This window comes from Equus caballus, chromosome 18 (genome assembly GCF_041296265.1).
Source record: "Equus caballus isolate H_3958 breed thoroughbred chromosome 18, TB-T2T, whole genome shotgun sequence".
In the NCBI taxonomy this organism is placed as follows: domain Eukaryota; kingdom Metazoa; phylum Chordata; class Mammalia; order Perissodactyla; family Equidae; genus Equus; species Equus caballus.
Window position 1 is genome coordinate 61,432,780 of NC_091701.1, and position 22,404 is coordinate 61,455,183.

At 37.3% G+C, this 22,404-nt stretch overlaps 1 protein-coding gene across 5 annotated transcripts in view; it reads left to right on the forward strand.

Moving 5' to 3' along the window:
• The first annotated feature begins 623 nt into the window (after positions 1 to 623).
• NUP35 (nucleoporin 35) overlaps positions 624 to 22,404 on the forward strand; it is a 43,240-nt gene continuing 21,459 nt past the window's right edge. The window contains exons 1-5 of one of the 5 annotated variants that reach the window (XM_070240592.1): positions 14,686 to 14,714; positions 14,802 to 15,035; positions 15,277 to 15,447; positions 17,467 to 17,594; positions 20,301 to 20,361. In XM_070240592.1, the coding sequence (XP_070096693.1) occupies positions 15,288 to 15,447; positions 17,467 to 17,594; positions 20,301 to 20,361 (349 nt within the window). In that variant the 5' untranslated portion in view covers positions 14,686 to 14,714; positions 14,802 to 15,035; positions 15,277 to 15,287. 5 annotated transcript variants of the gene reach the window in all.

The following is a 22,404-nucleotide window of genomic DNA, read 5'->3' on the forward strand; positions in this document are numbered from 1 at the left end:
TATTTTTTCTTTTGTTTCCCTTGTCTGAGAAGACATGGTATTTGAAAAGATCCTTTTAAGTTTGATGTCAAAGAGTGTACTACCTATATTATCTTCCAGGAGTTTTATGGTTTCAGGATTTGTCTTCAAGCCTTCATGCATTTTGAGTTTATTTTTGTGTATGGCATGAGATAATGGTCTACTTTCATTCTTTTGCATGTGGCTGTCCAGTTTTCCCAACACCATTTATTGAAGAGACTGTCCCAAAGTTATGTGAGTTTTGATGTTACTATTTCACTTCCAGTAGGTGATAGGAAGCATTTAATTGATTAAAACACAACAGAGGAATCAGCCAAACTCATGTTTCCTTTGATATTTGGCTGTCCCCTTTGTGCCAGTTGTTTACTGGAATGATCAGAAAAAACTCATAAATTTCCAAAAGTAATACTGTTTTAATCTATAAAGATGTAGCTTTGGTCATTATTATTTATAGAGGCAAATAACAACTAATGGACTTGTATTTTTCTGGACACCATCCCCACATCTTAAACACCATGAACCTCTTTTGGGGATCACTTGTCCTTGGGCCCTATGAAGGCATGGTTCCTCTGTGTGCTTTATGTGACATCACAGTCTAAGTGACTGACAGCCCATGTTACACCAACTGCCAAAGACTGAGATGATGAGCACAAGAGTGACAAGATGTTCCCTCTCCTTGCTCTCTTTCCGAAGGTGACAAACTCCATCCTTTTCCTAAAGTCTTACTAAAGGTGGGTATCTTTTTTCTTCATTTCAATTTCTAAAAATTCTTAGTTTTTATTTTTAAAATAGACTGAGAGTGAGATTTTAAGATAAACAAGTTGAATTTATATTTATGTACAAATACTGCATATTAACAGACACTTATAACTAAGATGATGGTACTCAGCATATGTGATAGATACACAAGCAGTTTGGCTATGTATATATCAAATATATTGAAAATAGATAAATTTTTAGATTTCACATATTTATGAATTTTTAAAAATTTGTTTTGAGTCTAGAAGAAAGTGAAATATATATAGCCCAGAGCTAATTTTGAGGTTGGCCTCTCTGCAGCCCTAGGTATTTCAGGGGTCATCTGGAGGTGTGAGAGTCAGCCGACAGTTTAGGGGGCAAGAACCCTGAGTTAGTGGGACTTGTATTCTTCTATTTTTCTCCCCCAACCAGAGTAGTTCTGTTGTATGTATTAAGTATCTGCACAATACCTTGTTTAAAGAAAGGATTCCCCATCTAAGTTTGAAAATCAATGTCTAAAAAAATAGCACTTTGATGAAATCTTTTGTCACTGGAGGGCAGCATTCAGGGAAGCACAAATCCAAGTGTTCCACTTTGTGATATTTTATTTAATATGTTCAGAAAAGAAAGTAGGAAAGCAAATATTGTAATTAAGATAACAATATTCATGTACAGAAGAATATGGTGAACATGCGTTATTTCTAAAGATTGCTGTTTAACAAGAAATTTTATAAAAAAGTAAAATTGTGCCATACAAGTATTTCTCATTCAAGATAATCCAGGTATGAAAATCTCATTTTACCAAAAAAAAGATAATTATAACTACAAACAGGTCTTCATTTTATAATATAAATAATAAGCACTTCTGATAGAATTAATGTGCAAAATTATGATTTTAAAAATCTGAAAACATGCAAAATTGCATCAAATAAGTTATGTCAGGTAATTACCCTTTATTCAATGTTTATTTAATTAGAGCTTGTCATTAATTTGTTCATTCACTTACTTTTACAACATATATTTATTGAAAAGTGATAGAAATATAGAAAAGAAAAAGCTATGGTCCCTGTCCTCAAGAAAATCCATCTAGTGGGGCCGAAAAGAAAACTTACAAAGCAAGTATCTTACAGCAAATGAGCTGCAGAAATAATGTGTTCCAAAATGGGATGATGATTGAGGGCTGGCAGGGCGGAGGCAAGTTTCATGGCGCAAGAGAGCTGCTACTTGTAGGAAGGACAAGACTTTGTAAATTGGGGTGGAAAGCAAAGAGATGCTAGGCAGGGGGGTGCTGTGAGCAAGGAATACAATGTGAAGATCCTTCACAGGGTAAAGGTTTGCAAAGGGGAATAATGCGAGAACTAATGGGAGCAGAAGGTTAGGGTGAGAGGGTAAAGAGGCCTTATTTTTGAAGCCAGGATTGTCAATCATACTAGGTGAATGTGTATTCCCTTTAGTGGTGCCTATTGAAATCTCTTGATGCTCCTACCCTCCTGTCTCAATCTGTTTGGCCTGTTATAACAGAATAGTATAGACTAGGTGACTTATGAACAACAGAAATTTATTTCTCACAGTTCTGTGAACTGTGGAGGCTGGGAAGTCCAAGATAAGGCACTAGCAGATTTGGTGTCTGGTGGGAGCCTGCTTCCTGATTCATAGACAGCAGTTTTGTGGCTATATCCTTACACGTGCAGGTGGAGGTGGTGAGGGGAGTTTTCTGGGATCTCTTTCATAAGAGCACTAATCTCATTCATGAGGGCTCCACCCTCATGGCCTAATCTCTTCCCAAAGGCCCCATCTCCAAATACCATCATATTGGGAGTTAGGATTTCAACTACGAATTTTGGGGGACACAAACATTCAGTCTATGACACCTTCCGCCCTAAGAGAATCTGTTTTTCCCCTTTCCTTGCTGCCCGGGTGAGAATGTATCTAGTGTAATGAGGGACATTGTTTGGTGTCATGCATTGCACACGTGAATCTTGTAGAGCTGAAGAAAACAGGCTGCTGTAGAGAATTGGAAGTCAGTGAGGGGTTTTGGGTAGCCAAGTAACATGAACAAAGAAGGGAGTATTGGCTAGTGGTGTGTTAGATTTGGTGGGGGGGACTGAAGGCAGGAAGATGTAAAGAGTTAACTGAATATGTCTAGGAATTGAGGAGGGAAAGAATAGGTCTTGTATCTGATGGTTTGATGGCAGGTAAGGTGGAAGCCAAAAAAAGCAAAGTGGCCCGGGAACTAAGCATAACCACCTTTCAAAGCAGGTATTGTTTCTATTTTACACAAAATAAAATCTACAGAGATTTAGTACAAATTCAAATAATATAAGATTTAAGTTGGAAAGTTGGGCTCTGAATTCAGGTCTGTTTGGCTTTAAATTCTACTATAACACCCTGTGCTTTTAATTTTCAGTTTCTAAGAGACTAACATAAAAAGGGACAACTGGAATAGGGCTAGTTTTAGGGGTAAGATGAATTTGTTTTTAAGGTTTGATGCGTTGGTAGGTGTTTAGCACACATCTGGAAAAGTATCATTTGGCTTTAGAAAGAAGTGGGGCAGACAATAGCGGAAATTATTTGCATAGACATGACAACTGATGAGGACTCCAAGGGAGACCATAAAGAACTGAGGAAGAGAGAGAGGACAAAGGCTTGACTAACAAGATTATGTCCAGGTGAGAATGAAATGGGATTAGGTATGGAAAATACAAGGAAAGAGTAGAAAGTTGTGAGGAGAAACAGGAAGCATAGCATCACCAAAACAAGGCAAACACTCATATATAGGGAGAGATCGGGAGAGATCGTCAAAGCTGTTGAATACTGCAGAGTCAAGGAGACAGGTCTAATTTGGCAATTAGGAGAAAAATAGTTGGGGTCAGTGGTTTCAGAAGAGGATTTACACAGGAAGCAGTGTTTAGTGAATTGGTGAAGTTAGGGAAACAGACCATCTACTAAAGTCTGTAGACCTTTTTTTTGGATCTTGAAAAAAAGAAGACATGTGAAAGAAATTAGTACATGATAGCTAGAAGAAAAAGCGACTTCTAGGAAAGGTTTTTTGATATGGTAAACTGGGCATCTTTATAACGTAATAAGGAAAGAGCCAGTTGAAAGGGTAGAAGATTGAAATGAAAGTGAAGAAAGGAAAATGACTTTCTTTCTTAAAGGAAAAAAGTTTTTAATTTGAATACTAAAAATAATAAATAACACCTAATAATAAATAACACCTCTAATCAACCACTAAAACTTATATAAAGTGAATTACAGGCCCTTCTTAGCCCTCCAATTTACAAACTCCTCTCCCCCTCCATCTTTCCTTTTAATGGTTTGGCACAAATGTTTTCCAACTTCTTCCCTTATTTAAACAAGCATCTCTCTCTTTGCATCTGTGCCCAGATATACTTTTTTTGTTAAATGAAAATAAAATGATGCCATATATATGTTTTCAAATTGCTTCTTTCAGTATATCAATCATGGAGATTTTTCTAGGTCAATACACACACACATATCAAATCCACCTTAGTTCTTTTTAATAGATGTATAATGTTCTTTTGTTTGGCTAAATCATAATTTATACAGAAATTCCTTCATTGATGAACCTTTCTTGGTACCTAAATTCTACAAAGGAGATTGCTGGGTGTGGTGGGCTGAATGATAGCCCCTAAAGATAGGCACACTCAAATCTCTGGAACCTGTGAATGTTAGCTTATATGGCAAAAGCTACGTCGCAGATGTGATTATTAACTCAATCATCACAACTGGATATTGAAGTGGGAAGATTATCCCGGATTATCTGAGTAGGCCCTAAATGTAATTCCACATGTTCTTATAAGAGGTAGGCAGAGGGAGATTTTACTATGAGAGAAAAAGGCCATGTAATGACAGAAGCAGAGAGAAGCAGTGTCAGAGAGAGAGAAGATGCTATGCCTCTGGCTTTGAAGGGAGAAGACAGGGCAAAAGCCAAGGAATATAGTTAGCCTCCAGAAGTTAGAAAAGGCAAGGAAACATATTTTCCCTTCGGAGCCTTCAGAAGAAACCAGTCTTCCTGACACCTTGACTTTAGCCCCATAAACTCATTTTGAATTTCTGGTCTCCAGAACTATAAAAGACAAATTTCTGTTGGTTTAAGCTATCAAATTGGTGGTAATTCAGTATGACCTCATCTGAACTTGATTGCACCTGCAAAGACTCTCCAAATAGGGTCATATTCATATGTACTGGAGGTTAGGACTTAAACATATCTTTTTCCACAGTTCAACCCATACACTTCTTAAAAAAAAAGGTCAAGTCATCTGTAAGCGGTTTTAAATTTTAATTTCTGGGAAGTTGCCACTTAATGCTGGAATTGTTATTGCCTTACTCAAATTACAAAATTCTTACTGGATTTGGGATTTCAGGAAATCCTAGAGGAAATAGTGACGGAAGTTGGGTGGGTATTTTGAGGATAATGAGTTTGGTATGGACCAGAGAGCATCCTGGAACATAAACATGTAGCATATCACTTTCACAAAGTCAGTAAGTGAGCAAAACTAAACAACATATTTTTGTACACACCTATATAGAATGTGTGTGTGATATCGGAATATACTCTAAAGAAAAGCACCAAAGTGAGGGGAGGACAGTCGGGATGGGACAGAGAGCAGCACACAGGATTCCGCGCTGCAGTGGGTTCACGGATGTTTATTATTAGCCTCTGTTATTTAATATCTTTTGTACGTATTAGTATGTAATAAAACAGTAAGTATGCGTTATGCTTTAATATAAAATTGCGCCTATATCACACAAAATTTTAAAAAATGGCATACATATGGTAGAAAACACGCTTTGAGAATGGGCTCTTACTTGGAAAAGCCGACAGACGACAGAGCACTAGGTAAACTCACGCTGACTATAAAACCGTGAGTAAAAGAACTTGTGCTTTTATGAAACTCAAGGAGCAACCAATCCGGAGGCTCACAGCATCCTGAGCTTTGAGCAAAAGCATTCCCAGAACCAGTTCCCACGCTGGTTTATCCCCTTACCAGTGAAAGCCGCCTCCCAGATGCTGAGTTTGCGCAGACTATTGCCCTATTCCAAAATGACGGCTCCGGCGCCCACTACCTAAGTACGGCGCATGTCCGGAAGTTGCGCAACCCCATAAGGTAGGGTGCCCCTCCCCATGGGGAGAGTTTCCGCCATTTTTGAAAATCGGAAGGTCTGGAGCTAAGTGTAGTTGCCGCCGCGATGGCAGCCTTTGCCGTGGAGTCCCAGGCGCCCACGTTGGGTGAGTGAGAACCTGCTTTTCCTCGCTGGCACTGCGGTCCACGCCGTCGGCCTGGAAGCGGGAAACACTGACAGGCAGCGGTCATCAGGCTCTCCTCTGCTAGTTTGAGTCGCGCAGGGGGAGTCCCTGGCTCGGCCCCAACTTCCCGAGAGGCCCCCTGCTCCAGGCGTCGCCGCACTGCCGCTACCAAGGCGGCTCCGGGAAGCCGCGGGCCCTGGGGAGGGGGAGAAAACGGCCGTCGAGTGGTGACTGAGCCGTTTTGTGCCCCGACACGACAGCCACACCACACCTGCCCATACCTGAGACTCCCCCAGTGCCTAGTACGCGCTGCTGGGTTCCGGGATCCCGCGAAGCGTCGATGGGAAGGAACTGACCGGAGTACACGTGGGTGGGCGGTGCCCAGGAGGTGGGGTTGCAGGCCTCCGCTCTGTGGTCACCTAGGCTTCTAGTTCCTGAGTCCTTCCGTCTTCTGGGCTTTGCAAAAAGGAATGTGTTATTAATGGACGCTTGAGTCAAGCGACATTTATTTAACCAGGTGATGACAGCCATCGAGATACTGGCCTTAATAGGAAGCCTGGAATTGGCATCTGCCTTTATCTTGAGAGTGACCAGGTATTGTAGGTGGTCTTTTCCTATAATTAGTCACGTAGTGAAAATTCATTCCATTATTTAATGGGGGGCCTTGCTGAAATGTGTTGTCGTTGGAGAAAATGTACCGAATTAACAGGATGTCGATTTCCTTTTTGTCTCTTGAGTTTTGGGACTTGTGAGAACCGTCGAAAATTTTAGAAGAGAAAATAAACTGTCTGCTGTTATAGAGACATTTGAAAATTGGGTTACGTCTTGCTGAGTTTGGAAAAGAGCAAGCGCTATATCTATCAGTAGAATGAGTGTTTTTGGATTTGAAGGCTATATAATGCCATCTTTTGTGCAAAATAAGTTTCTTTTGAGAATTGAGTAACTAACTGTTTTAGTGTTAGTCATGAGAAACTAAATGCATGTCAGTGCAGATACTCGGCTATGTTTAAACTTATGTACAGATGTTGGTCTAGGTATTTATGTTTTGTATTATTTTAGAGATCAGAAAACTGTTCATTTCCAGTTCGAATGTTTTGTACTCAACAGAAACATTTTGGAGTGCATATTTCTTGGGGTTACAAATGTGAATAAACCTGTTCCTTTTTTATTGCCTGGTCAGAAATCTGACATGAACTGATATTAGTTGTTCAAGCCCATATATTGCAGATATTCCAGGTGAGGAATAAACATTTTCTCGGCACCTGATGGTATCTTAAAACTAAGGGTTACTTCGACAAACAGTGCTAGCCGAGTAAGATATAATGCTTATTTTAGGAGTACAGACTGTGAAATGGAATGTAAGACTTGCAGGATCCATTGGTATAGTTCACTTTAAGGGATATTTATCCCGAGGGGTGGTTAATGACAGTTTGTTTGAGTCCTTTGTGCTCTCCTCGCTCTGGTCCCTTCTACTGTATCACAATATATCTCCAGATATATCAGAACTTTTCTCGACTTAATTCTTCTTATACTTGCCCTGTATATGTTTTTTCTTTTGGAGGATGGAGAGTGAAGGTAGTTGGTGGTACCTAAAATTTTGTATTTATTATGGTGGAACAGATAAGCATATATCTATTCAGAATATGCTTTTGGTGTGTAATGTTCTTTGGAAATATGTAATAGTACCATAGTAACATAATAACTAGCATTTTAAAATAATTACAATGAAACTATAGTTCTTTACACCTATTTCAGTATTTGTTTTTTCTTTTCCAGAATTACGTTTTTTTCTCTTTTATATGCTTGCATTGTTCATATCTAGGTCAACTGTAATGAGAAATAAGAGGAAGAATAAATAATTGACAGCATTTGGATAGCAAGAAACAAATTTTTCTTGTGTGTGAGAGGAAGATTCACCCTGAGCTAACATCCGTTGCCAATCTTCCTCTTTTTTTGCTTGAGGAAGATTAGCCCTGAGCTAACATCTGTGTCAGTCTTCATCTGTTTTGTATGTGGGATGCCTCCACAGCATGGCTAATGAGTGGAGTAGGTCCGGGCCTGGGATCTGGACCCACAAACACTGGGCCACTGAAGCAGAATGTGTTGAACTTTAACCACTCAGCCATGGAGCCGGCCTCAAGAAACAAATTTTTGATACTCTTTAGAAGTTAAGTAATACTTAATAAAGACTGTATAAACAACATAGCAAATGTTTGACTTTTCTGAGTGCCATGAGTCACATTCCGCTTGTCACTTAGTTGAAAAATTAAATTTTCATCAGCAGAAATTGCAAATTTTACATTTATACGTTACTCAGTTTTTGCTATTATAAGATACTGTTGGAATAATAACTAATATTTGTTGAATGCTTACTGTCTATTAGGCACTGGGCCAAGTGCTTCACTTGCTATAATTCTAATCAAAGCTGTGTGAGTGGCTACTACCATTATGCCCATTTTGCTGAGATAGTAGAACCCAGGTTTCTGACTCCAGAGCCCTTGTTTTCCTTACTGTGCTACTTTGCTCTGAAATTAGACTAAGTATGGCTTCCTTATTTCGTAATGGGAATAATAATACCTACACTGTACTCTGTGTGAAGATTAATTTTGAATTGATTGTGAAGTGTCAGTTCTCTTTTTAAATTGGTTGTATATTAGACTTTTATTGATTATTTCTAACTTTAAAATGAATGATTTTAAAAAATGATCCAAAGAATAATCTTTCCAAATCTTTTCAGTCTGTTTCTTAGTTGGGATGCTAATCATCACTGTTATTTCATATGTGCTCTAATGTGTGTATGATTACACCTTTATTATGAAAATGATTTGCAATTTTTGTGTATGGGGAAGAAAAAAATGGGACATGTAGTGAGCTAAACACATCGTGTTTGGTTTGCTAAGGAGCTTTGTGTGAGTGGATAGTGCGCTCTAGCCTTGTTTTTGATTGTTGTATAGTAGAAGCTGACCCAGAAATGGAAAGAGGTCATTCTGTATGTATTAGGGATTTTTTTTAGATAATAAACTAAAATTTTTAAATTTAAAGATAAATGTTGATTCTTAAACCTGCGAGGAAATGTAAACAAAAACAGCTGTCAAAGATTAATATTGTTAGTACAAAATACTTTCACATTTTTCTAGAAATAATTTTTATTGGTTTTTAAAATAATAGCTTCAACTACGGTTCTGGTATTTAGCAGGTTTTGTTTTTGTTTTAATTTTTGTTGAGTTAATGATAGGTTACAATCTTGTGAAATTTCACTTGTACATTATTGTTTGTCAGTCGTGTTGTAGGTGCACCCCTTCACCCTTTGTGCCCACCCCCCCACCCCATCTTTCCCCTGGTAGCCACTAATCTGTTCTCTTTGTCCACATTTTTAAATTCCTCATATGAGTGGAGTCATACAGAGATTGTCCTTCTCTAACTGGCTTATTTCACTTAACATAATTCCCTTAAGGTCCGTCCATGTTGTTGCAAATGGGATGATTTTGTTCTGTTTTACGGCTGAGTAGTATTCCATGGTATATATATACCACATCTTTATCCACTCATCTGTTGATGGGCACTTAGGTTGCTTCCATGTCTTGGCTATTATAAATAATGCTGCAGTAAACATTGGGGTGCATAGGACTTTTGGAATTGCTGACTTCAAGCTCTTTGGATAGATACCCAGTAGTGGGATAGCTGGGTCATATGGTAGTTCTATTTTTAATTTTTTGAGGAATCTCCATACTGTTTTCCATAGTGGCTGCACCAGTTTGCATTCCCACCAGCAGTGTATGAGAGTTCCTTTTTCTCCACAACCTCTCCAACATTTGTTACTATTAGTTTTAGATATTTTTGTTATTCTAATGTGTGTAAGGTGATATCTTAGTGTAGTTTTGATTTGCATTTCCCTGATGATCAGCGATGATGAACATCTTTTCATGTGCCTATTGGCCATCCCTATATCTTCTTTGGAGAAATGTCTGTTCATGTCTCCAGCCCATATTTTGATCGGGTTGTTTGAGTTTTTGTTGTTGAGTTGTGTGAGTTCTTTATATATTATGGATATTAAGCCTTTGTCAGATGTATGACTTGCAAATATTTTTTCCCAGTTAGTGGGTTGTTTTTTTGTTTCAATCCTGTTTTCATTTGCCTTGGAGGAGCTCTTTAGTCTGATGAAGTCCCATTTGTTTATTCTTTCTATAGTTTCTCTTCTCTGAGAAGACATGGTGTCTGAAAAGATCCGTTTAATACTGATATCAAAGAGTGTACTGCCTACATTTTCTTCTAGAAGCCTTATGGTTTCAGGTCTCACCTTTAGGTCTTTGATCCATTTTGAGTTTATTTTTGTGAATGGTGAGAAAGAATGGTCAATTTTCATTCTTTTACATATGGCTTTCCAGTTTCCCCAGCACCATTTGTTGAAGAGACTTTCTTTTCTCCATTGTATGCCCTCAGCTCCTTTGTCGAAGATAAGCTGTCCATAGATGTGTGGTTTTATTTCTGGGCTTTCAATTCTGTTCCATTGATCTGTGCACCTTTTGTACCAGTACCATGCTGTTTTGATTACTGTAGCTTTGTAGTATGTTTTGAAGTCAGGGATTGTGATGCCTCCTGTTTTGTTCTTTTTTCTCAGGATTGCTTTCGCAATTCGGGGTCTTTTGTTGCCCCATATGAATTTTAGGATTCTTTGTTCTAATTCTGTAAAGAATGTTATTGGGATTCTGATTGGGATAGCATTGAATCTGTAGATTGCTTTAGGTAGAATGGACATTTTAACTATGTTTATTCTTCCAATCCATGTACATGGAATGTCTTTCCATCTCTTTATGTTGTCATCCAATTCTTTCAGAAAGACCTTGTAATTTTCATTGTATAGATCTTTCACTTCCTTAGTTAAATTCACCCCGAGGTATTTTATTCTTTTTGTAGTGATTGTGAATGGTATTGTGTTCTTGAGTTCTTTTTCTGTTAGTTCATTATTAGAATATAGAAATGCTACTGATTTATGCAAATTGATTTTATACCCTGCAACTTTGCTGTAGTTGTTGATTACTTCTAAAAGTTTTCCAATGGATTCTTTGGGGGTTTCTATATATAAGATCATGTCATCTGCAAACAGCGAGAGTTTCACTTCTTCCTTCCTTATTTGGATTCCTTTTATTCCTTTTTTTTGCCTAATTGCTCTGGCCAGGACCTCCAGTACTATGTTAAATAAGAGTGGTGATAGAGGGCATCCTTGCCTCATTCCTGTTTTCAGGGGAATGGTGCTCAGTTATCGCCCATTGAGTATGATGTTGGCAGTGGGTTTGTCGTATATGGCGCTTATTATGCTGAGGTAGTTCCCTTCTGTGCCCATTTTGTTCAGAGTTTTTATCATAAATGGCTGTTGGATCTTGTCAAATGCTTTCTCTGCATCTATTGAGATGATCATGTGGTTTTTATTCCTCACTTTGGTGATGTGGTGTGTCACGTTGATTGATTTGCAGATGTTGAACCATTCCTGTGTCCCTGGTATGAATCCCACTTGATCATGATGTATAATCTTTTTGATGAATTGCTGAATTCTGGTTGCCAAAATTTTGTTCAGAATTTTTGCATCTGTGTTCATCAGCGATATTGGCCTGTAGTTCTCTTTTTTCGTGGTGTCTTTGTCAGGCTTTGGTGTCAGCGTGATGTTGGCTTCGTAGAATGTGTTAGGAAGTGTTCCATCCTCCCTAATTTTTTGGAATAGCTTGAAAAGTATAGGTATTAAATCCTCTCTGAAAGTTTGGTAGAATTCCCCAGGAAAGCCATCTGGTCCTGGGGTTTTATTTTATTCTGGATGTTTTTGATTGCTGTTTCAATCTCTTTCCTTGTGATTGGTCTGTTCAAATTGTCTGCTTCTTCTTGAGTGAGCTTTGGGAGATTGTAAGAGTCCAAGAATTTATCCATTTCCTCTAGGTTATCCATTTTGTTGGCATATAGTTTTTTGTAGTATTCTCTTATAATCTGTTATACTTCTGCAGAGTCTGTTGTTATTTCTCCTCTTTCATTTCTGATTTTGTTTATTTGAGCTTTCTCCCTTTTTTTCTTTGTAAGTCTGGCTAAGGGTTTGTCAATTTTATTTATCTTCTCAAAGAACCAGCTCTTTCTTTTTCATTGATCCTTTCTACTGCCTTTTTCATTTCAATAGCATTTATTTCTGCTCTGATTTTTATTATTTATCTCCTTCTGCTGACTTTGGGCTTTGTTCTTTTTTCTCTAGTTCAGTTAGGTGTAGTTTAAGATTGCTTATTTGGGATTTTTCTTGTTTGTTAATATGTGTCTGTATTGTGATGAGTTTTCCTCTTAATACAGCTTTTGCTGTATCCCATATGAGTTGGTATGGCATGTTATCATTTTCGTTTGTCTCCAGGTATTTTTTGATTTCTTCTTTAATTTCTTCAATGATCCATTGCTTGTTCAATAGCGTATTGTTTAGTTTCCACATCCTTGTGCCTTTCTCAGCTTTTTTCTTGTAATTAATTTCTAGACTTATAGCATTATGATTGGAGAAGATGCTTGTTATTATTTCAAGTTTTTTAAATTTGTAGAGGCTTACCTTGTTTCCCAACATATGGTCTATCCTTGAGAATGTTCCATGTGCACTTGAGAAGAATGTGTGTTCTGTTTTTGGATGAAGTGTTCTATATCTGTCTGTTAAGTCCCATTGTTTTAGCTTTTCGTTTAGCTCCACTATTTCCTGATTGATTTTCTGTCTGGATGATCTGTCCATTGATGTGACTGGGGTGTTGAGGTCCCCTACTATTATTGTGTTGATTTTAACATCTTCCTTTAGGTCTGTTAATAGTTGCTTTATGAACTTTGGTGCTTCTGTGTTGGCTGCATAGATATTTATAAGCGTTATTTCTTCTTGATGAAGTGTCCCTTTGATCATTATATATTGTCCCTCTGTGTCTCTCTTTACCTGCCTTATTTTGAAATCCATTTTGTCTGATATAAGTACTGCAACACCTGCTTTCTTTTGCTTGCTATTAGCTTGAAGTATTGTCTTCCACCCCTTCACTCTGAGCCTGTGTTTGTCCTTGGGGCTGAGGTGTGTTTCCTGGAGGCAACAAATTGTTGGATCCTGTTCTTTAATCCATTTTGCCACTCTGTGTCTTTTTATTGGAGAGTTCAATCCGTTTACATTGAGGGTGATTATTGATGCATGAGGGCTTAAAGCTGTCAATCTGTCGCTCTTTATCTCCTTTTCCTGCATTACCTTTGTTTCTCGTCCTGTGTTTTTTAGCCTACCCATTGACTTCTGCAATTTCTTATGCTGGGTTTCTTAGATTATTCCTTATTTATGTTTTGTGGCTCTGTTCTGTTTTTTAGTTTAGTGGCTACCCTGAAGTTTGTATTTAGAATCTCGTGTATAATATAGTCCATTCTCTGGTGGTCTCTTACTTACTTGGCCTAGACTGATTTAATCCCTTTCCTCTTCCCCTCCTAAATTATTATGTTCATCTGTTATTCCAACTCCTGTTATGAGTTTATAGTTAGAGTGATAAGCTTGTCTTTGCTTTGGTGGTTTCCTTACCTTTATTCTAATGCTATAGTTGAATATTTGTATCCTATTCTGGTTCTATCTATCTGTCTCCCTACTCTATGGTTTGTGACTGCTTTCTGCCTTTTCTTCTTTTTTCAGGTAAGAGAGCCTTCTTGAGGATTTCTTGTAGTGGAGGACTTTTGGTTACAAATTCCCTTAACTTTTGTTTGTCTGGAAAAGATTTAATTTCTCACTTACATCTGAATGATATTTTTGCTGGATAGAGTATTCTTGGCTGAAGATTTTTGTCTTTTAAAGTTTTGAATATGTCACTCCATTCTCTCCTAGATTGTAAGGTTTCTGTAGAGAAATCCGCTGAAAGTCTGATAGGAGTTCCTTTGTAGGTTATTTTCTTCTGTCTTGCTGCCCTGAGTATTCTTTCTTTGTTGTTCATTTTTGCCATTTTTACTATTATATGCCTTTCAGTATGTCTTTTTACATTGACAAATCTAGGAGATCTGAAAGCTTCCTCCACACACATGTCTCTCTCAATCCCTAGATTTGGGAAGTTCTCTTCTATAATTTCATTAAGCACACTTTCTGCTCCATTTTCCTTTTCCACGCCCTCAGGAATTCTGATGATTCTTAAATTGGTTCTCCTCATTGAATCCGCTATTTCTCTGATATTTTCCTCGTTCTTTTTAATCCTTAGTTCTCTTTTTTCCTCTGTCTGGAGCCATTCAGCCTGTCTATCTTCGATTATGCTAATTTGCTCCTCTATGGTGTCTACACGGGCATTCAGGGAATCCGTATTCTGTTTTATCTGATCCATTGTATTTTTCATCTCTAGTGTTTCTGATTGATTCTTCTTTATAGTTTCAATCTCTTTTGTGAAGTAACTCCAGAACTCGTTGACTTGTTTCTCTATATTTCCCTTTACCTCATAGAGTTTTTTGATGATAGCTACTCTGAACTCATTTTCACTTAGTTTACCTATGTCCAAGTCCTCAGGACTTAATTCTGTGTTTTTATTGTTTTCCTTCTGGTCTGGAGCTTTTATAAATTGCTGAATGGTAGAGGAGCAGTTTTTGCACATGATGGTAGTATTCGGTTGCAGTTACAGCCTGTCACCACTAGATGGGGGTCAAGAGCCGTGTGTGCTGAGCCCTCTGCCTTCAGCCGCCATGGCAGGTGCGCAGCGCGGGTTGGGGAAGGAGGGGCACTTTCTCTCATGTACTGATCTGGATTCTGATCAGCTCTCACTCTCTGGTCTCCCAGGGCCCTGGCTTGATGGGGTCCCCGCACTCAGAAGGTTTCCCCCGTCAGTGGGTTTCCACTGCATTGGCGGTGGGAGTCCTGGACGATCTCTGGACGCACGATCCGCCCCCTGCTCCTACCCTCACCTGCGACAGCGATCCCAGTCTCTAGGGGAGGGAGCGAAGTTCTCTCTGACCCCGTTCCAGCTCCTCCAAGGCCGGCTGCACCCTCTTCATCCTCTGTCGTCTTGCTGCTGTAGGTCTCTGACAGTCTCTGTATTAGGGTTGTTGGTTGAAATTCAGTTGTTCCGGTTCTTCAGTTGTAGTTTGGAGGGGAGAGAGTCCCGGGTCAGCTCACCAGCCATTTTGCTCTCACTTGTGCCTAGTATTTAACAGTTTTGATTAAATTATCAAAATTATGCTATATTCTTGCATCTTTTTGTTAGATATTGTACCATTAAAATCCTTACTTCGTTTTTATTTTTTGATTAATTTAGGATCTGAACCAATGATGCTGGGTTCACCCACGTCTCCAAAGCCAGGGGTGAATGCCCAGTTCTTACCTGGATTTTTAATGGGAGATTTACCAGCTCCAGTGACTCCACAACCTCGGTCACTTAGTGGCCCTTCAGTAGGAGTAATGGAAATGAGATCACCTTTACTTGCAGGTAGGTAAATTGCTTAAAATAGTTTCATAGTACTATCAGTACATGTACTAGAATTTTAAAAAGAATAATGGTGCAACTTTCACCCTCATCAACATGTTTTTTAATTTAAAAAAATTAAGCACTGCATCTGTTTTTTATTTTAAGACTCTTGGAATAGAGGTGTAAGCAGTAAGCTATTATATATAAGCTACTATAATTCCAAGAACCACTTATTAAAAATATGTGTACTACATTTCATCCAATCTAAGATGTTATTGATTATGAAACTCACCATTATTTTAACTGAGAAAGAAAAACACTAAATATGATACAGTGCCAAGATGCCAATTTTTTGTAAAGTATCCCTGTTTCAGAGATGTTGAAGTGTGGGAGCAAGAAAAATATGGTCGTTTAACTTCAACTGAATTCAGTTTAAATAATTCCTAGTAAATATAATAATGGCAAATATTCAGTTAAAAGAAGTGTAATTTGAAATTTGTAGATATGAGTTGTACTTCTAATTATAATGAATTAAATTCTCACTTGTGTGTTTTCTGAAAGGACTAACTCCACAAACTATGGGGAAATCTTTTACGCAGAATTTGCAGTTGTCAGCACAAAATATTGTTACCTAAATGCAATGTGTATCTTTTATAAGACTCCTTTAGTAAAGAAAGATCTTGAAAGATAACTTTTGAAGTTTTGACTATGAGTAGTGAGGATTAGCTACAAAAGTGGTTGAATTCCAAATGTGAGCTAATATCCCTTTAGTAGGTGTTTAAATAGAAACTCTTCTGATTTTAATTGTCCTTAAGCTATTGTTTGGTTTAAAGTGGTTTATTAATTTTCTTAGGATTGATCAGGGAGAATTACTTAAATTGTGTTTGAAATAGTTGACTAGAGAACCTTATTCTGGACATATTTTTGTTTTTTATATATTTCAAATGTATTTGTTATTGTAGCTACCATATATTGAGTATGTATGAGCCAGGCAGTATGCTAAGCATTTTATATGTTACTTTCACTCTTTCATCAATCTTAAAGGCTAGTAGTAGTATCCCTGTTTTTCAAAGGAGAAAACTGAGGCTAACTGTAATAAAGAACTTGCTGAAGGAGCCGATCCAGTGGCATTAGTGGTTAAGTTCGTGCGCTCCACTTTGGAGGCCTGGGGTTTTGCTGGTTCGGATTCTGGTTGCTGATCTAGCACTGCTCACCAAGTGGTACTGTGGCAGCACCCCACATGGAAGAACTAGAAGGACTTACAGCTATGATACACAATTATGTACTGGGGCTTTAAAAAAAAAAAAGAACTTGCTGAAGCTGACTTGTTAATAACTGACAGAGCAGGAGGTTAAAGCCAGGTCAGTCTTGTTCTATAGCCTGTTCTCAATGGCTTATGCTGTACCGTCTAGGCTCAGACATTAATCTTACAGAGGGCCTGAACTACTTCACTATTTGGCATTGCTCATACTCTGACTTATAAAGACATCTTTATATCCCCAAAAGTTGGTCCTTTTCCTGTATCTTCATGATGTACTTAAATATATTTCTACTGTGAGAAACATGAATGGGATCTGTTTAATCTTGACAGTCAAGTTCCACTTTAGGGGATGCTATTTATTAAAGTGTATACAAACTGGCGCTGTTTAATACCTACTTTCAAGTGAGAAATAGGATCAAATTTTGTATTGAAATGTTAAGCGTTTTGTAGAAAAAGCAAAAGTTACATATGTTTACTAAAAACTCAAGTTTCTATTTACTTATTCTGGAAACTTTTATTCAAAGTGCAGTCTGTGGATCACCAGTGTTGGCATTACTGGGAACTTGTTAGAGATTCATATTCTCAGGCTCTGCCTAATTAACATTCTGAATCACAATCTGAATTTTAACAAGAACCTGACGTGACTCTTAGGTCTATTAAAGTTTGAGAAGCACTAGGAGACAGGAGTTTGTCTGTTTTAAAAATATAAATTGAAAAAATCTTATCAGAGAGATGGAAAATTTGTTTACTCATCTAACTGTAATTTTTGTACATTGTAGGGGGGTCACCACCTCAGCCAGTTGTACCAGCTCATAAAGATAAAAGTGGAGCTCCACCAGTTAGAAGTATATATGATGACATTTCCAGCCCTGGACTTGGATCAACACCTTTAACTTCAAGAAAACAGGTGATGCATGTACCATCATTCACGATCCACAATAGATAATTTCATGTTTTTATGTGGCTATACAGTGAGAGTCAGTAATTTGGAATGGTTCCCTGAGGTCTATTTAATGTAACGAAATATGTAGCTGCACAGAATAAGCATTAAGGACGTTTATCATGGAATCTACTTAAACTGTGTTTATCATGAAATGTATTTTAAAATGTAGCAGAGCTCCAGATTATTTTCTCATATAGGCAGTTCCGAGGTTTTTATAGGTATGGCTTATTTATCTGTCCATACCCCAACCTACTTAATATACAGGTAGAAATGATCATGGTTTTAAGTCATTTGTATTGTTTAAAAAGTTCAGTATTTATACATAATTTTGTGAAAGAACAAATGAAGATTCAGGGTTTTATCCAGATGCAAGGCACTTTGTAATGATTTGAGACCTTTGTTTTAAGAATGATTTTATTATTTTAAGACCAATAGCCTTTTAGAGCTACGTTCACACTTTACTTATTTTACTAAAAATGCTGCCTCCTGCATATTTATGAGCTGATGGTTTAGTATGTTCCGGGTGGCGGAGTTCTGATGGTGATGTTTAATTTTGGTTGGTGGAGGTGTAGGTGTTCTGATGGTGGTGTTTTCAGTCATACAGTATGCAAGGTAGGGATTCTCTGTTTTGATGGGACTGATAGCTACAAGAAAGTGTCTGTTCTTATGAATTATCTACTGTGCACAGGCCCTGATCTTATAGCTTCTTGTGTATTATCTCAATTAATCCTCACAGTGAATCTATGAGGTAGCTACGAATGAGCTTTGTTTTATCATTGAGGAAAACTAGAGCACAGAAAGCTTAAGTAATTTGTCAAGGGTAAGGCAGCCAATCTAGCAGAGCCGGGCTTTAAACCCAGGCAGCTGTGAATCTAGAGCCACTGTTTGTGACAGCCATTCCATGCTTATATTATATGATAGCTCTTGGTTGTCAGTTGAAAGATAGCATGAATTTTTCTTTTAATTAGGAAGTTTAGTAGCTTTTATAGTCACAAGTGCTCTCCTATCACTATTGTGCTTAGCATAAACAAAGTATCAGTTAAACTGATAAGTTCTTGGTATAAAGATATTTCTGCTGTTTGGTTTGGAGAAATAAATAAGATATAGCATAAATAAAATTCCCTAAATAAAATATAGCATAGTTGTTGGAAAGTTTAAGAATAGTAGAAAGCATCTTTCGGTAAATTTTGTCTGTTTAGTCGCTTGATATGCCTAGCATGGTAGTCCTATTTGTCAAGCAAAGCAAAATTAATTCACTGTGTTGAACAGAATACTTTCTCTTTCCGACATTTCTAAACCTGCAGTACTATCCAATACAGTGGCCACTAGCCAAGTGTGGCTGTCGACACTTGAAATGTGGCTAGTCCTGTACTTAATTGAGATACACTTAAGTGTAAAATATACGCTAAATTTTGAAGACTTAGAAATAAAGAATGTAAACTATCTCATTTATCTTTTTATGTTAATTACATATTGAAATGATAATATTTTGGATGTATTAGGTTAAATAAACTATACCTAGTTTTATTTTTTTAATGTATCTACTATAAAATTTAAAATTACTTGTATGGGTTGTGTTATTTTGGGACAGTAGTGTTCTGGACTCACTAAATCTAGAATATTCTGTTCTGGAATATTTTTCTAAAGGTTGATAAATAAATCTGATGTTTAGTTTGATATGAAACCACTGGCTTATAAATTTACGCCAATTTTCATTACTCTGATGATGATATGTTAGAAGAAAGATAGTTCACCGTTACTACTATGTTCAGAATTTTTAAAAGTCTTGTGGGTCATAATTTGTAGAGAATATTTTTGACTTGAAAGTTGATGAGAATATTATTAGATTAACGCCCAAATTAGTTTTTCCCCCTGAGAATCTGTTTAACCTCTCTCTAATCATGAAAGAAGTTGACATTAAAAATTGACCAGTACATTTTGTATCTCTCCTAACCATATCTCAACATTTGGTTCTGGTTGCTAGATAGTAGCCAAATTTTAGATTTCTTTAGTTTAATTAGAACTTGTTTAAAAAAATCTTTATTTATATAATTACTTATAGAGAAAGAGCCTGTTCTCATTCTTGATTGGATATTGTTGTCTTTGTTTATAGAAGGACATTTAACTATTTTAATCTTTAATTTTCTCACATTTAAAGAAAATAGTACTGATAATTTTCCTGCTTTGTAACTTTCAACTAGTAGAAGCAGAGGTATGCTGTCTTTTATTGTGTAGACTGATTTGAATCTGTAGTATTTCACGGTTTGTAAATGGCTGTTTAAAAATAAATAGAATTGTGCAGTCTTTCTATTTTTCTATGTGAGCTTGGTAATTTGAAGAATCACCATTCTCTCTGATTTCAAATATTCTACCTTAAGAACTAAAAACAGCTAGCAGTGTTACTTTCTACTAAAAATAACGTCTTTTTACCTAATGTAACTTTTGTTATTTTAAACAAATATTCTGAAGGGTCTAGCATATTTTAGATTAATACTGCTTAACTTAAAGAAACATTGGAGTACTCTTAGATTATTAGCTAATTAGAGGTATCTTCAGTACCTGGTAGGCATTCAGTTGCTTGTTGAATGAAGCTTTTCAACACTTACTGTGTTTCTGTTACGGTTAGAGCTTTGCATTTTTGCCTGAACACTTTCTTCTGTTTTTGTGCAGCTAAACATTTCAGTAATGCAGAGTCCTCTTGTTGGAGTTATGACAGCTACTCCTGGAGCAGGTGAGTAGTGCCTTTCAACACCAAAGACTATTCTCTACTCTTTGAATGAAGATAATATACTACCTTTGTTGATAATTGCTAAAATTTTTTCTTTTATATTTCAAACTGGCAGACTTTCTCAAATGTCAGTAACTTCCTTCAGGGAGGAAATACTTTGTATATTGATTCTTTTCTGAACCTATAGATAAGTTGTGGTATTTTGCTCAAAAATATTAAGAATTGAAAAAATATGTGTATACTTAATATTATCTCCTAAGTTATTAAAAACTGTGGTTAAAAAAAGAGCTGTTGCAATTGAGAAGAAAAGGAATACAGAGACTGAATAATAAAAGTGTTTTGAGAGATGTTAATGCATAGCTATAAATCTAAATGTCATTGAGTATAAACAGCCACTGATTATATCTAGTTTTTCTTTAAGATTAATGGTATTTTTGTCACCATCAGCATTATCATTAGCATCACTCTTCTAACATATTCATATATTTATAATTTATCAAATGTCATTCAGCAAATATTTGAGCACATAACCATGTACCAGGCCCTGGGAAACTGAAAAAAATAGATAACCCTTGCCTTTATGGAACTTTTATTTATTTACAGAATTTACATTTATATGTAAAGTTTGTTAGAAGATAATACGTTTTATGGAGGAAAACCAAGCAGCAAAGGAGAGTGGGGTGAGGGCTTGTGGTTTTAAATAGGGTAGTGTATTAGTTTTCTATTGCTGCCATAACAAAATTACACAAACTTAAAAGTGGCTTAAACAATATGGATGTATTTCATAGTTCTGGAGGTGAGAAGTCTGAGGTGGGTCTCAAAGGGTAAAAATCAAGGCATTGGTAGAGTTACATTAATTTATGGAGGCTCTAGGGGACTATCTATTTTCTTGCCTTTTCCATCTTCTAGAGGCTGCACATTTCTTTGTTGTGGGGCTGTCCCCTCCTCCATTGTCAAAGCCAGCAACTTTGCCTCTCTCTGACCATTCTTTTGTAGTCACATCTCCCTCTCTCTCTTTAAGGACCCTTGTGAATACATTGGGCCTTTCTGGATAGTCCAGGGTAATCTCCTTGTTTTAAGGTTGGCTGATTAGAAGCCTTAATTCCACCTGCAACTTTAATTCTCCTTTGCCATGCAATGTAACATATTCCCAGGTTCCAGGGATAAGGGTATGGATGTCTTTGCGGGGGGCCATTATTCTGCTTACTACAAGTAAGTTAGGGGAAAAGTAACATTTGCTCAAAAACCTGACCTAGGTAGGGGAGATAGGGAAAGTGTTGTAGACGGAGGAAATAGCAAGTACAAAGGCTGCTTGTTGTGGTGAGAAGAGCCTTTGGGGTAAGGGGCAAGGGTGGAAGCAAGGAGACAGACGGCAGGCTACTGTGTTAATCCAGATGAGAGGAGCTGGTGGCTTAGACTTAAAGGAAGGCGGTAAGGGAAGAAAAGAGGAAAAAGAACAACCAAAAGATGGAACCAAAGAAACAATAGCAAGACAGTAGATTTAAAATGAACCAAATCAACAGTTCTATAAAACGAAATGCACTAAACACTCCTGTTAGAAGGCAGAGAGTGTCAGAATGGGTAACAAAAGCAACGTCCAATGACAAGTCAGATCTTTTTATCCTCCAAATCCACATTTCTTCAAGCAGTCTGTGGATCCTCACTGGCAGCATCCTTAAAGTCTAAATTTCTACTTCCAGTTTGTTCAAGGCTATATAGGCTTTTTCTATCATGCTCCTTAAATTTCTTCCAGTATCTACTGACTGCTCGATTCGAAAGCCACTTCCACGTTTTCAGGTATGTTACAGCAGTACCGCTTGTGGTACCAAAATCTGTGGTAGTTTTAAATTGCTGTCATAACAAATTACCACAAATTTAGTGACTTAAAACAGCACAAATTTATCTTCTCAGTTTCTCTAGATCGGATGTCTGGGCACAGCTTGCCTCTTTGCTTCAGAGCTCAGGTGTCAGCAGGGCTGTGTTCCTTTCTGGAGGCTCTGGCATGACTCTGCTTCCAAGGTCTTCAGGTTCTTGGCTGAATTCAGT